Source organism: Phocoena phocoena, chromosome 1 (assembly GCF_963924675.1).
Source record: "Phocoena phocoena chromosome 1, mPhoPho1.1, whole genome shotgun sequence".
Taxonomy (NCBI): Eukaryota; Metazoa; Chordata; class Mammalia; order Artiodactyla; family Phocoenidae; genus Phocoena; species Phocoena phocoena.
The window spans coordinates 126,921,183-126,937,889 of record NC_089219.1 but is presented as its reverse complement, the minus strand read 5'-3'; the positions used below and the strand labels follow the sequence as shown (position 1 = coordinate 126,937,889).

At 36.2% G+C, this 16,707-nt stretch overlaps 1 protein-coding gene across 1 annotated transcript in view; it reads right to left on the bottom strand.

Moving 5' to 3' along the window:
- Positions 1-16,524, bottom strand: part of LOC136142870 (FIGNL1-interacting regulator of recombination and mitosis-like) — a 32,476-nt gene extending 15,952 nt beyond the window's left edge. Inside the window, exons 1-7 of the mRNA XM_065901205.1 lie at positions 16,481-16,524; positions 14,600-14,738; positions 9,732-9,812; positions 7,709-7,773; positions 4,315-4,463; positions 3,590-3,719; positions 956-1,007 (exon numbers count right to left, since the gene is read on the bottom strand). Of these exons, the coding sequence (XP_065757277.1) occupies positions 956-1,007; positions 3,590-3,719; positions 4,315-4,463; positions 7,709-7,773; positions 9,732-9,812; positions 14,600-14,738; positions 16,481-16,524 (660 nt within the window). The remainder of the gene's footprint in view (positions 1-955; positions 1,008-3,589; positions 3,720-4,314; positions 4,464-7,708; positions 7,774-9,731; positions 9,813-14,599; positions 14,739-16,480) is intronic.
- Between the last annotated feature and the right edge of the window lie 183 nt (positions 16,525-16,707).

Below are 16,707 nucleotides of genomic sequence, written 5' to 3'. Positions count from 1 at the left end.
ATCAAAGACCAGGGACAAAAAAAACCAAGCAGGTCATGACCATCTTATATAGAACATAAACATCTTGGAATTTAAAAGCAAAAAAAGACCAACATTGAAAAGATTAACATAAGTTGTCATTAAATAATTTTCTCTTTGTATCCATTCACAAAGCATCACTTTTTTTTTTTAATTTTTACTGGAGTATAGTTGCTTTGCATTGTTGTGTTAGTTTCTACTGTACAGCAAAGTGATTCAGCTATACGTATACGTATATCCTGTCTTTTTTGGATTTCCTTCCCATTTAGGTCACCACAAAGCTGAGTAGGGTTCCCTGTGCTATACAGTAGGTTCTCATTAGTTATCTATTTTAAACATAGTATCAAGTGTATATATGTCAATCCCCATCTCCTAATTCATCCCACTCCCCCCTTCCCCACCCCCACCTTGGTATCCATATGTTTGTTCTCTACGTCTGTGCTTTTACTTCTGCACAAAGCATTACTTCTTTTCCCAAAAGGCATCGATCACTATCACATTTAGTCCCTCTCAGAAAGAGATACAACAAAATCAAGAGTCAGACTGTAAGTCAGTTCAGAGAGGGGGATTGGGGGGAGAGAGAGAGAGAGAGAAACGGGGGAAGGAGACAGTAAGAAGAACTCTTGGTCATCAACATTAAAGCTAACTCCTATTTTCTACTTTACATTCGATTTTAAATTTATCCTCAATCAACCTAGTCTTTCTTTCCCAGAACAACCAATGAAACTCCATAAAATTTTGAAAATATGAGACAATTTCCCCAGTGCTACACTCTTTCTAGTATATCTTTCTCAAAGCATCAGCATTAATGAAGAGCAAAGAAACTGTCAAAACAATTTACCATGCTATTTCTCCTTTTGATATTCACTTTAAGATATCATATCCTCAAAGGAAGTGCAAGGAAAGTGAGTGTTTTAGGCCTTATAATTCTACTCACCAGATGAGCCACTATGGTGACATGGTGGGCACAGAGTTCAGCAGTCCCATATCTGTGATTTAAAGAGAAAGCAATCTTCATACAATTATTTATACAATTATTCAGAAAAGCAAGGAGATGACTTCCATAAAGCACTAAATATTCTAAACTGCAGTTATTCCATGGCCAAGGAATATCATAATATACAAAACTACCTAAGCAATAGGTTCTTTGACTTGAACCAAAGAAAGGAAAGAGGGAATTCAGTCTCTAATTTAGTGTTATGATATGAAATCAAACCATTTTGGGGGGCTGTTAAAGGATTATCAAGACAGAATTTTTCTATAAACTTACAAGTATAAAGTCATTTACTGTCAATCACTACTATAAATCAATCCAAACTCTAAAAAAAGTAAGTACGTTGTACCGAGCAAGGAAGCACCATGCGTCCATAGCTAGCAAAGAGGTGATCATATTAGCACTAAGCACAGCATTCAACAGAGCAGTGTCCTAATGAAAAACAAAAAGCTATGATAAATTATCATTAATATTACATTTCTCAAAATAAAACAACAAAATACTATCACAATCCAAAAAACAACAGATCCTCAGTAGGAAAGCTCGACTTTCTAGTATCTGAAAGAAGCTATGTTGCCATTCCCTCAACATTTATTGAGCACTTACTACATGTTAAGCATTGTGCTGAGCTACAGAGATTCAAAAGTGGTTTTCAGCGTGGTAACTCAATCACAAGGCTCCACAGAAATTCTCTATGTAGGCTGAAATTTTTAAAACAATATATACAATACACACGCCTATACTTTTGTTTCTGCCTTAAACCATTCAAATATGATATTTAATATGTGCTGAATATTATCCATTGTATAATATCTTAAATGATACTGATCCTTAAGTAAATTCTAAGAATGTTTTTCCTAAAATTTTATCAACATCTTTTCTAATCCAATTACACTAAAAAAAAAAAATCCACATTAAGCCTAGGATCGATCTATAGGAGACTTGGTACTACATACCATTTACTTCTTTTCTTTTTATGAAACTGAATTAGGTGAAATCCTACCCATTTTTCCTCTTCTCACTGTCTTTCCATACCTTCCCACCCAAAATGTTTCCTCAAATATTTTAGCTAAATATTACATCTGAATACTATAGGACTCTAGGATTACCATTTCCTAGGAGCCAGCTGAATTAAAGGGTAAAATGTGCAAGCTGAGGGAATGACATTCAAAAATAAATACACATTTACTACCCCACACTTTCTTCTATATCTGAATCACAATTTCAATGAAAAGAAAGCAAAAGTGTAATCTCAGCTTAGCCCAGCAAGTAACAAACTTACCAGTTCAGGGAACAGTGAGGGATGAAGGGAAGCAATAAATGTACACAGATGAACACAAACATGCTGATATAAGGTGACAGCAACCTCAGTTTGCCCTTTACTCTTTACTTCCTGTACATGAACAGGTAGAGACAGTTCACCAGAACACTGCTCAAAACTGGAGAAAATGGCTTTGAGTAGAGACACCCTGCAGGGAAATTGAGAACACTGAACCCAAGATTATTAACATTTAACAATTAGCAGGTGTAATAATATGCCATACAGAGGTTTATCTTAGTTAGCAAAGCCAAATGTCTCAAGATGTATATATCAACAACAGTTTCCAATATGTGTGAATATGTATCCGTAAAAATAAAATACAGTTAGAGAAATCCCTTAAAGGAGAAGAATTTTCATATATATCTTTTATCATTTACCAAGTGTTTATCATAATACAGAACTATAGAAAGTCTAAGACAAAATTCATCAAGGAACTTGAAACTTAAATAGCTAAGCTAGGTATCATATATAAAATAGAAATTAGGTATTATCATTCAGATAGGGAGGGGTTATTTTAAGATTTAAATGATTTAAGAATTCTCATAGAGGATTTAGATAACAAATTAAAAATAGGCAAACTATAATAGGTAAAGAAGACAAAGCCTGAGTATAAGGTAGACAGGAATCACCAGTCTGACAGGAGCAAGGTATATGTATAGAAAATGAGTGACATGATAAGGAGCAAAAGTAGATGATGAAAACAGAATGGGTGGGTTTTAAATGCAAAGCTGGGGAGCTGGGATATTATGCTTTAGTTACTGAGCAGGAGAATAGGAAGCTCAGAGCTGGGGTGTAAGGAGACTACCTGGTAGTGGTACACAGGATGCCACTAAAGGATAGGATAAAAAACTAGAGTACAACAATAACCCAGGACGTAAGAAACTAGAGCCTGGTGTTGGCAAGGAAGAGGAATACAAGTGAAATTTCCCAGGAAATAACTTATAGTATCTAAGCGCTCTATTTAACAGACCTCATTTTTAAATGTTACTAACTACATCTAGTCTGCTACACTCAATGTTTATAACACTATTAGCAATACCTTCTAAAAGAGTGAACAAAATTAAATTATTTTCCGTGCCTATCATAGATTTATGTATTTTATATTTTTATTAAGTAGCAATATGCATGAGGTCTACACAGTAACTATTAATTAGAATATGTGACATAACAAAGAACTTAATTTCAAGGTCACTGCAAACAAATAGGGCATTCTAAACCATTGTAATGTGATTGGATATCAACAACACGTTTAATACCTGGTTGTAGCTTCTGAGACCTGGGTCTCTGTGCACCACAGGGTCTGCACGTCCTCAGGCTGAGAGGGCAGCTCATCCATGATGACAACCAGCAGTAGACACTGTGGAAACTGTAGTTCACATGGCAGCTCTTAAGGTGGTAAAATTAAGTTACAACAAATTAGTAAACACATACTCTACATACTTTCAGCAGAAATCTGATTGTAACATATAAAAAAATTAGAGGCATAATTTTTAAAAAGCAGAACTATGTTCCAAGAAAAAAAAGTAGAAGTAATTTTAAATAAAATTTTTAAAACTTAAAAAAAGGATGACTGGGACTTCCCTGGTGGTGCAGTGGTTAAGAATCCTCCTGCCAATGCAGGGGACACGGGTTCGAGCCCTGGTCCGGGAAGACCCCACATGCCGTGAAGCAACTAAGCCTGTGCACCACAACTACTGAGCCTGTGCTCTAGAGCTCGTGAGCCACAACTACTGAGCCCATGTGCCACAACTACTGAAGCCTGTGCATCCTAGAACCCGTGAGAAACCTGCACACCACAATGAAGAGCAGACCCTGCTCAACGCGACTAGAGAAAGCCTGTGCACACCAATGAAGACCCAATGCAGCCAAAAATTAAATAAATAAAGAAACAGGATTAACTGTATGAGAGAAAATTACCCTGTCTCTAACATGTAATAATTAATAAGAGATGATTTAACACTAAATCTGTTTTGAAATTTACCCAATTCACTGTCCAAAACCACTTCCACGAAAGGTTGGAATTTGAGAAGCTGACTGACAAGTGGATCCAGTGTGACCAGGAAAGCACCTGCTATTTCCTCCTGTTGTGCTTTAGAAATCCCAGCAGCATACAGGCTTGGAGGAAACTTACTGGGAAGGAAGGGAAAAAAACTCATTCATTAATAATTATTTTCAAATTTTAGGTAGAGGTAAGTACTGATGTTCTTCCAGCAGTGAAAATATATTTAAAAATTAAGTAGCATGTGTTTTATAAAACAAAATTCAAAGTACTGAACTGATATCATAATTCTATGAAGAACCTCTGAACTAAATAACATGGCTATAATTCTATAAAATTAAGTTTATAATCTTAAAGAAAATGCTGGTATGGTTTTGATGCATTTTAATACATTGTTCACAATGATATTCTTAAAAAATACTGTAAAAATATGAATCAAATAACTAGTAAAAACATATGTAAAAAAGATATTTCTGATAAATTCTGGGGTAATTACTTCTATTGAAAGTTATTTTAAAATAGGTAAAATGCTGAATTTACTATGAATTTAATGCTCAGTTTCTCAGAAGCAAGAGTTTTATAAGAACAAACTGTATACTAACACTGAAGGGAGATGCAAAGAATTTCATGGAAAATGTCTCAGTAACTGAGGTTTAAACTAAACTTCGATCAAAACCTATGTGAGGGCTTCCCTGGTGGCACAGTGTTTGAAAGTCTGCCTGCTGATGCTGGGGATGCGGGTTCGTGCCCCGGTCCGGGAAGATCCCACATGCCGCAGAGCGGCTGGGCCCGTGAGCCGTGGCCGTTGAGCCTGCACGTCCGGAGCCTGTGCTCCACAAGGGGAGAGGCCACAGCAGTGAGAGGCCTGCATACCGCAAAAAAAAGAAAAAAAAACCTATGTGAAATAAGATATGTATTCAGTATTTTTTGCCATGTTATTTTAACTGTGGCAAACTTGATAGTACATGAGAAAACCCTGTCTAGCAGGGAATGACAGCATTTAAAAGGAAGCAATTAATATAAACACTTGAGGCCTTTGTAGTGTGATGGAAGAAGCACCAGTCTGTCAATTACTAGTTATGTGACTTTGGTTCATTCATTCGACCTCTCTGAGCCTCACTTTCTTCACTTGTAACACTGATTCAGAGTTGTGAGGACTAAATTATAAGTGAAATCATAAGGTGAAAGACATATAAAATACAACAAAAGTAAGGAAACTCCACAGATTTGAACTACAGCTACTGAACATCAAAGCAAGTGTGTGTTTTTCAATCAAATGATACATTTTTAAATTAATTTATTTGACAAATATTTATAAAGTGCCTATGTATATGCCATGTACCTTTCTAGGAGCGTGTGATAGAGTAGTAAACAGAATATACAAAGTTACTGCCTTTACCGAGTGTACACTCTAATGAAGGGGAGAAGTTAACAAGTAAGTGAGTAAGTAAATACACAATATAGTAGATGTTAATAAGTGCTAAGGTGGACAGGAAATTCCATTGAATTTCTATTTGAAATTCTATTGAATTGTTTGAATGTGGGTCATTTGAGAGTTTGTGCAGAGAAGTCACATGATCTAATTTATGTTTTATCACTCACTTCGGCTACCGTATGGAGAACAGACCAGAGCAAGGCAAGGGTGGAAACAGAGACAGTAGATACGATGTTCTTTTGCAAAAATGCAGGCAAGAAAATAATAGTGGATGAGATTGAATGGTAGCCGTTTAAGTGGTGAGAAGTGGCTGGATTCTCTTTATATACAGGGCATATACATATTTATACTGAAGGTGATACTGACAGAATTTGCTGATGGACTAGATGAGGGGTATGAGAGCAAGACAAACATCAAAGATGACAGGAAGGTTTTCTGACCTGATCAATATGAAGAACCAAATTACCACTTAAACTGAAATGAGGAAGCGACAAGAGGAGCAGATTTTGGGGGTTGGGGAGTGGCGGATAGATGAAATGGGTTGGAATCAGGATTTTGGTTTGCGTCAATTTAATTACACATGTCCTGACTGGCAGTTAGACATTAAAGGGGAGAGACATAAATTTAAAGTCTTGAGACTAAATGACCATAGAGGAGAGAAGAGGCCTGAAGACGGAGTGCTGGGCACACCCAACTTAAAGTAGCTGGAGAGATGAGGAGGAACCTGCTGAGGAGAGGTGTCTTGGAAGCCAACAGAAGAAAGAGTCCAAATGAAAGGGTTAAGTGCTGCCGACAGGTTACATAAGATGAAGCCTAAAACTGCCCACTAGATGTAGCAACATGGAGTCACTGATGACCTTGACAAGAGCTGTTTTGATGAAGTAGTGGAATAGAAAGCCTGACGGGAGTAGCTTCGAAAAAGAAATTAGAGACAGTGGTAAAGACAACTCTTTCTAAACACATGCAGAAAAATGGGAAGGTGTTTATTTGGAGGAGGATGTAGAGTCGAGAGATTTTGTTTTATATTGTTCTTAAGATGGGAAAAATAACAGCATGTTGGTATACTCATGAGAATGACTGAGAAAGCAGGGAACACTGATGATGCAAGTGGGAAAAGAAACAACTTCTAAAGTAAGGTCCCTGAGCATGTGAGAGAGGGTGAAATCCAATGAATGAATAGACGCTGGCCTTAGATAGGCACACAGACAGTTCACTCATGGGACAAGCAAATATATGGGCCTAGATACAGATAGAATAGTTGATGTGTCAGAAGGAGAATATGGAAGCTCTCTTTCAATTGCTTCCACTTTTCTCAGGGACACACACAGTGAGGACATTAATTGACAATTAGAAATGGGGAGGTGGTGCTGGAGATTTAGGATGTTTGAAGAGAGGTATGAAAAGTTGTCTGGGAGACTAAATGGATTAAGGAAGTATAAGAGGGTTGCTGATGAATGAGCTGACAGAGTCTTTTAGTGTCAAATCAAGGGCTCTTCTGAGGTTACTATCAATTTTAGATGTCATTTAGCCCTCATCTAAATTGACACCCTTTCTGTAACTCACTTTTTTTCTGGGATGGATTTAACTACTACTTGAATTAAATCTCACAGAAGTAAAACAAAAATTAAGAAAGATAAAAAACGGTATGCTGATACAAAATGTATGCACGTATATATAATCTCTTTTTTTTTCCTTTGGTATTTATCATACCAATATTCATCACTTGGATATAAAGTACTAGTTAAGAATATAAAGATAAGTAAAACTCATACGGAACCTATTCCTTAAAAGCTTCCATTAATTTTAAGCAAGCAGACAAAAATTCACTAAAACATTAAGAAAAAATTACTGTGATATTTTATTTTTAAATGATATACATTAATGTTTGCATGGCTCATATGGCTCTATTACATTTTAATGGTCATATAGCAGTCTTCTTACCTGTGTACCTGAAGATAAAGCTGGTGCAATGTACAGCAAGAATCAGACAGGAAAGGAAGAAATTCCTAAAAATAAAGGAACTCTATTCACTCTTTATACACAATGTGCTTTGCTAGACTAGATCCTCTCATCAAAGACATGCAAAATAAAATAAAATCCCAGATGTGCTACATAGGGAAAAAAATTTTCTTGGATGAGAATAAAAAAGGGGATGAGGCTAAAAGCACCTAAAATTCTTTACTGTTAAAACTATCAACGCAACCACAATTAGGAACTATCATTTACTGAGTATCTCCAAATGCTCAGTAGACGTGTAGTGACTTTACGTACATTATTTTAGTCCTCTCAAAAATATTATGACATATTACTGCCCCCATTTTATAGACTAGAAAGCTGAAGCTAAGGTATCAAGCAACCTGAGACACATAGCTAAAAACCAGTAGGGCTGGGATTCAAGTACAGTTGTGACTGCTCTAGCCATTATGGTTATGCTATCTCTTAGAATGTCAAAGAAATAGTTTTAATTGTATTATATGATATAGAAAACAAGCTGATAGTTAATTATTTAAAAAATTTAAATTCCCCTGAAAGAAAAGAATTGATTTAAAAATGGAATGATTAGGCACAATTTTGCCTCCTAACAACTCCGGCAAATATCAGATGGGTAACTGCTCAACAAGTGCCACTGGCGCCAGGACCCTCCCACCCTGTACCTCTGCCACTGAAATACACACCCTGCGAGCTGTAGGGAACCCGGTGTTAGAGCAGCCAACCACGGTAAGTGGTAGTGGCCCTGAAGGATGAACTCGGACAGCACACCAACAAGGATGGTAATGTGTCAGTAGTCAGTGAGCCTGCCATGGAATTCTGACTAATAAACAGTCATCAGAGATCCTTATCTTTTCCTCAGAAAGGAGGAAGACAAGGTCAAAAACAAATTCGACATGGACAATAGTTTTCTTCTTTTAGTTACAAATATTTATTCCTATTGGTATTTCTTTCACTGGCTGCTGTAAGTATTCTCTCCTTTTCTTTCCAAATAATCTCCCTTGACACCTTATCTATTCTATTCATATATCTTCAATAATCACTATGCTATCCTGATGAGTCCCAAATAGACAGGTCTTCTTAAAATTGTCGTAAGTTTGAACATTTAAACTTTAACAACCTAATTTAGAAATATGGTAGAAATAATTTATAAACAGTATTTAAAGGCAAATTGAATTATCTTCCGAAAAGTGATCTGTGCTTATAGAAATAATTTTGTTTATGCTTACAGAAATAAATTTTTCAGAAAACTGAATAAAACTAGTAACAATATGGACTTCCCTGATGGCGCAGTGGTTAAGAATCTGCCTGCCAATGCAGGGGACACAGGTTCAAGCCCTGGTCCAGAAAGATCCCACATGCCGCAGAGCAACTAAGCCTGTGTGCCTGTGCTCTACAGCCCACAAGCCACAACTACTGAGCCCGTGAGCTACAACTACTGAGCCCACGTGCCATTGACAACTACTGAAGCTTGTGCACCCTAGAGCCCACGTGTCACAACTACTGAGCCCATGAGCCGCAACTACTGAAGCCCACGCACTCTAGGGTCTGTGTGACGCAACTACTGAGCCTGTGTGCTGCAACTGCTGAAGCCGACATGCCTAGAGCCTGTGCTCCGCAACAAGAGAAGCCACCGCAATGAGAAGCCCATGCACTGCAACAAAGAGTAGCCCCTGCTCGCCGCAACTAGAGGAAGCCCACGCGCAGCAATAAAGACCCAATGCAGCCAAAAATAATAAATAAATCTTCAAAAAAAATTTTAAAAAACAAATCAGTAACAATATGATGGTAGCAACTTAAATAACAGATGCTCAATATTTAACAATTAACAATATAAAACCAAAAACCCTACAAAATATAATTTTGACTAAATAACTTCAAAAGATTGTTTTGGGCAGGAATGATAAAAACAGGATAACTTACAATGTATTGTAGATTTCACATTCACGCATTATTAAAAAAAAATAAGCCTTACCTTAGTATAGTGCAAAAGGGAGTTGGCAAAGAAACGACACAATTTGAGTGTTTTCTGAAATAATTTGCAGTCAGTATTATCCTGTTCCAAAAAAAGGAAATAAGAAAGCATAATGAATAGGAAAAGAATATGAAATTAGCTAAACTTGTAAATGAGACAATATTTTCTAAAAAGATCTCTTAATAAACAGAGTGTAAACATTTTCCATAAAAAAGTAATTCTCTGAGTTGTTATAAGCAATACAAACACACACCAAATGATAAAATATGTCAAAAAATTAAACTCTACATCACTGAAAAGAAATCTTAATCTATAACAGCAAAAGAGGTGATCATTTTTGATTGATCTGAAAGTGAAAGAAACTTTTAATACCTTATTGTTCTTTGCTATATGGGGATCAGTAGCTGGTCAAAAGAAAAAGGTCTTACAAACAAATAAAAGAATGAGATATAAAAGAAAACAGGTAAGACATGAGAAGGCAGTTCACAGAAAATATAAATTTCCAATAAACTAAAATTGAAAAATTCTAAATTACAGCCTAATTACATATCTTTTGAAGGGGGAGGGGAGAAAACTATTTGATTAGCAAAGATTTAAGGCTGATAATATCCCAGAGTTGAGCAAGTGGAGTAGCAAGCACTTTAACAGTCATGGGAGCATAAAATAATACACTCTTTGCATTATTATTAAAAGCTAGAGTGTTATAAATTCCTTGACCCAGTAGCAATCCCACTTTTGGAAATATATCCTATAGAAATACCAGCACAGGTATGCAATGCAATCTTTCTTATATAATGAAAATGGAAATAAATCCAGTATCCATCAGCTGGAGAATGGTTAAATAAATTCAAGGTATAAAACTGGATGATGAATACATAGAGATTCATTATTTAAGAAAAAAAATTCAAGGTATATTCACAAAATGTAGTAGCATAGAGCTATTAAAAGGAATTGGGTAGATATACCTTCATGAATACAGAAAGCCCTAAGACAGAGTAAGTAAAAAATCATGCTGCAAAACAGTATGTATAATATCATCCTATTATTATTTTTAAATGTGTGCTATGTGTTAATATTTCCTCCCTAACCCTCCCAAAATAAATTGAAATCTTACCGGTGGTTCTCTGTAGCACATTAAAGTAGGATTTCACTGTCCATGTTAGGTATTTGTGTAATGTGAGTGTTTTCTGAGCATGTATTACATTTGTAAGTTGATAAAACACTGGGTAATGCCAAGATATCTATGTGTATACAGGGGATGTAGAGGACAGTGGAGTCACCCTACCTGGATTGAAATCCTGGCCTTACCACTACATCTGCATGATCGTGGGAAAGTTACCAAGCCTCTCTATGAGGGTGCAATGTGGCTTACACTAAGGTTACTGTGAGGTTTAAATAGTGTCTGACACTTAGGCAACTTAGCTTAATAAATATTGGTTGTCATGTCATCCAAATGTGTAATACACACTATACGCCAAAGAGCTTTAAATTAGTACCTTAAAATTAAGTCAAACAGATACATTATTATCTTTAATTTGGAGAATAATTTCAAATGAAATAACTTTATTAACTGTGTATGTTCAATCTCTTTACAAAAATATATCAAAACCTTACTTAAACCAATCAAAGTGGAATTGAATGATCCACTAATCGAATATGACCCTTCATTTTTACCTTTTATAAAAATATTTGGAAATAGTCAATTATCCTCAGCAAGATTAAGTTAGGTGAAAATTCACCTCTTTGATAATTATGAACTCTCTCATACACTGCTATGGAAGTTTAAAAGGACAGAGATTAAAAATGAATATAAGATACTTAATAAGAAATTTTATTCAGCTTAGATTTCACATCACAAGAAACCGTTATTGACTTCATGATTGGGTTCCTACCTTTACTCACATAGGCCAACCTGCAATTCGCCGAAGATCACACTAGTCTAATTACCTGCTTATACTATCTCCCAACCTAGACTATAAGTTATTGGAGGCAGAAAGATATGGCTGATTTCGTACCCAGCACATTTTCTGGCACACAGTAAGGACTCTGGAGATAGCTGGTAAATGAATTAAATGAATAAATGGTGACACACAACTTATCATGTTTGCCTACTTTAAATTTTTCTTTCTCATTCAAGAGGAAATTGTATAAGATTTGGTTGAAGACTCTGGTTTTACTTCATTACTAAATAGCATACCAATTAAATCTAGAGCTGATTTTCACATTTTCAAAAAGCAAGTGTACAACACAAATACTATCCCACCTTGATTTACTCAACTGTTTAAGTCAGAAAGTTTGCATCTCAATGCCAATAAAAAAGGGGGGGTGGGGATATAAACAAGGAAAACCATTTTTAATGTTTCAAAATATTGAGTATCCAGTCTTCCTTTCTTTAAATAAAACAAGAAAAATACCGATAAAATCTGAATGTAGTGAGCAATGAATCTAAGTGTAGGCAATAGATATAAAAATATGACTTTATTTTCTGAATATAACTTTCAGTAAGCATTCTATGAACAAAAGTAGGAATTACAGTGCAAATTAAATTTATATCTAAGCGTTACAAATAAATTTCCCTATCTTTATAGAAAAACTAAATTATTTGTGGCTAAAAAGCTTGTTACAAAGTCTAATACAACAGTCTCATTTTGAAACCATGTTCAAGACTTAAGAGAGAATAAATATCAATTTTAGGGGCTGTCACGGGTTGACTGTGTCCCTTAAAAAGACAGCGTGAAGCCCTAACCCCCAGTACCTTTATTGGGAAGTAGGGACATTGTAGGCACAATTAGTTCAGATGAGGTCATACTGGAGTAGGATGTGCCCTTAATCTAACATGACTGGTGTCCCTATTATGAAGATGATAAGAAGAGATAGGGAGAGGACACCACTTGATGATGGAGGCAGAGACTGAAGTTATACAGCTGCAAGCCAAGGAATGCCAGTGAGAGCAGAAACTAAGAAAGGCATGGAGCAGACTCTCCCCTAGAGCCTTCAAGAGAACAGGGCCCTGCTGACACATTTCAGACTTCTATCCTCTAGAAGTGTGAGCGAACAAATTTGCCACCTGATTTGTGGTAATTTGTTATAGCAGCCTCAGGAACCTAATTTAGGAACTGATACATCTACATGCTTCCATAAATAGCATATTGCCTATGAAATCTAGAGGTTTTATTCTGATGTTTTTAAAAACAAGGTGAAAAAACTGCTTGGAAGAATTTAATGAAATAGTTTGATTCTTCAATAAATATCAATAGTGAACAGCAGAGGGCGATGCTAATCAAAATTTAGAGTTAAGAATGGAAAAACTACACAGACCTTCTCAAAGCTCCATTTCAGGCAATGGACAGTAAGTAGTGCTAGTGACGTTTATCAGTACCAAATAAGTAAAGAAAAACAAGTAAGGCAAAACATGAAAATTTGCTTGGACAGTTAGGAAAGTTTACTATTTAAATTCTCTGATTTTCATATACAAGCTGTTTATATACACTGCACTTATGTATTCAATACTTCATGTACAAATAGCCATCCTGGTCAGGTACCCTCGGGACTTCTCTTTCTTCTTCTATTATAGACTATACTGTGGCTTGGGCTTTCCCCATCTCACTCCTGTCCAGGAAACTCTGTCTAATCTTACTCTCCAAGTAACTCTAACTGGGGGATCTGTGGTGTCAAGATAAGCAAGATGGAAATTGGAAAAAGAGGAGGTGGCGGTTGAGGATACAGGGGTATAGGATAAAGGTGGATAGGGGAACATCCTTCCTGCCATTGACACAGGATACCCAACAAAATGCCTTCTCCTTTCGGGAAGGTGAGGGGAATTAGAAAGGGTATATGAAGGAAGTGGGGACAGAAAAGAAAAGGAAAAAAGAAAGAAAGAATGTAAGGGAAGGTAAAGAGAAAAAGAAGAGAAGCAAGAAGGAAAGGGTGTGCCCCTTCCTAAAGTTACTCCTCACTCCCTCTTACCAACTTCAGGGCCCTTTTTCAAACTTCCACCCTCCTCTCGGGTTTGTCTTTCCAGATCATCCCTGCCCCATGAGTTGTGATCAGTGTTTAGGAACTGGATGAATCCTTACATGTCCACCCCCATAGCTGCTGGGCAGGGAAGAGCACAGGTACAGAGGAATACCCTGTATCAGTTTGCAGGTCTACAACAGGAAGGGATGTTACTGTTATTCTACGGAGAAATATTTAACTCATTTTCCCACTGAAATTACTGCTTATAACTGTGAGGTCCTGACTACTATTAATCCTATAATTTAGGACTATTACAAGTTAAACAAACTTTAAAGAGCTAGTGTGAGAACAGAAGGCACTATGTATAAACACTGTTATAGGAAAATATACTGCAATTCCCAATAAGCATATTAAAAATTTTTAGAATACAATCTGTTTTATAAAAGGGATGCCAATTCAACACTATAACTTTTTGAAATCAATATAAATGTAAATATACACCAAGTATACACACCGCTGTATACTGCATCTCTACAGGTTGTAATGGATTGGTGAAGAAAAGGTTGACTGTGGCTATATCATCAAGATGACCTTAAATAAATACAGGACTAAGGAATTAGATTTTTGTCCAAGGGTAGAAAAGATTCTGAGGAGAATGCCTTGACCAACCAGTGAGTATATAAAAAGGCAGGGACAGATAGACTATAGATGGAACGAAAGCAGATAGGGGTCTAATGCAATGCTCTGAGTGAAAAGTAATTATGGGCTGTAAATAATCCCACAGATTGAAAACAAAAACAAAACAAATTAAAACCCTTTTAGGTAAACTGATCCATAGATCTAAATGAGATTTAGTAACTGCCAAAAGAAAAAGAGCTACAGTTCACAGTGTTGTTAGACCATATTTTTACCTGGGCATCTGATTGTGTCATCTGCTCAGCTAACTGTAAACAAGAACGGAAGGAGAAAAGAATGTCTTCGCACAAGCTAGTAATTATATCTTTGTGTTTCAGCTGACTCTTTATAACCGACTGGTGCTTAAGGCTCTGCCTAAATGAATAAAAAGAAAAGAATATAATCACCACAAGTAACACATCAAGTAACTTAGGACCATAAAAATATGACTTGAAAGAACATGTAAAAAATCAAAATGCATCATATATATCAGACACGGCATAATTAAGATGTATTGACGTTACCTCTGAAGCTGTCATGTTAAGTTTAAGTTGATAATTTTTTATTTCTCCTTATAAAATATTAATTGAACTCTTACTATATGCCAGGCACTCTGTGAAGCCCTGGAGATAGAGGGGTGAATGAAAAGACACAATCTCTGCCCTGTCTGCATGGAATTTGTGGTCTAGCACAAAAGAGAACATTAAATAATGTAAGAATAGTTAATTGATTACAGCTGTGATGAATGTTAAGCTGGAAAAGTCCAGGATGCTACAATAGAGAGATCTAATCTAACTGATTCTCAGGGTGAGGATGAAAAGAATGCTACCATCAAGACGTAACACTTAAACTGAGAACTGAAAGATAAGCAGGAATTAGCAAGGTGTAGAGTACAAGAGAGAAGCATCCCAGGCAGAGGGAAAAGCTGTGAAAAGGCTCTGGGACAGGAGAGTTTGTTATGTTTGAGGAGCTGAGAACAGGGAGAGCGCAATGGAGATGGGCTGGTGAAGAAGGCGGGAGCCAGAGAGGATTAGGTTGTTACTCTTAGTAAACTGGGATGGATTTTAAGCAGTAGAGTGACATGATCTGATTTACATTTTTAGAATATCAGTATGAATGCTGGATAGAAAATGAATCAGAGCGGGGCAAGACTGGAAGACATTCAATGGTGATGGTGATGGCGATGGTGATGGTGATGGCGACAGCAAGGCGATGGTGTGGTGTGGTGTGGTGTGGTGTGGTGTGGTGTGGCTAATTCACTGGGCACTCACTGGGTGACTTGCAGAGTTGCAAGCATTTCACACTGATAAACTCAATTCTCACTATAACCCCACAAAGAAGGTGCTATTGTTATAACTCCCACTTTCAGATGAGCAAACTAACACTCAGAGAAATTAACCAAATTGCCTAAGAGTTCCAGAGGGGTAAGTCATTTCAGAATGGATTCAAGCATATGCGGTATGGCTGAGTTGACACACTTTGAACCACTGCACTATTACTTGTTGGCAACGTAATGAGCTGGTGGTGCAAGAAAAACACCTAAGACCTGAAAGTATTACACTACCTTTAATGTTTTATGCATATGTATAAAGTAGAGGTTCTTAACCATTTTTACATCTCAACTATATTTCCTCCCACCCCCAAGAATCTGATGAATGCTATGGACACTCTCCCTAGCAACCCTTCATAACGCTCTAGTTAAAATTATAAATGGAATTAAAATTGAACAACTCAAAAGTATATAATGAGGGGATTATATTCAGCTCTAATTATGATTATTAATTTATCTAAGCCTGGGAAGTAGGATACTCGATAGTCAGTTAAACAACAGTAGCAGTAGGCAAATGGTTAAGACCCATGGCCCATTATTTCAGATGTACTAGCTAACTGAGTAGAACTTTTTTTTTAATTTTAGAGAGAGCAGGATAAAGAAGTATGATTTAGTTTGGGAGCTACATGTACAACATTTGGATTATAAGAGAGCAGTGTCAGTAAACATTGTACACACCCATACAAAATGTTTTAAATGCAATCTAAGAAAACTTACAAATAATTAAGACTTTTGGATATGGAAACTATATTACAAAAAGTAAAAACAAAATAAAACAGAAACTTACTTAATTATAAATTTCCAAGTATTGGCATGAAATGCATGGTCCATACCGGAAATAACAGAGCAGATATCCAACAATGAATGAATAACTACAAAGAAAGATAACAGAACTCTTAGGACATTCAAATGTCATATGGGGTGAGTTTCTTCTATATTTAAAAATATCTACTGAACAATTTTGACATTTGCTAAAATAGGCAATACAATTTGAAAAAAATTATCTCAAAATAA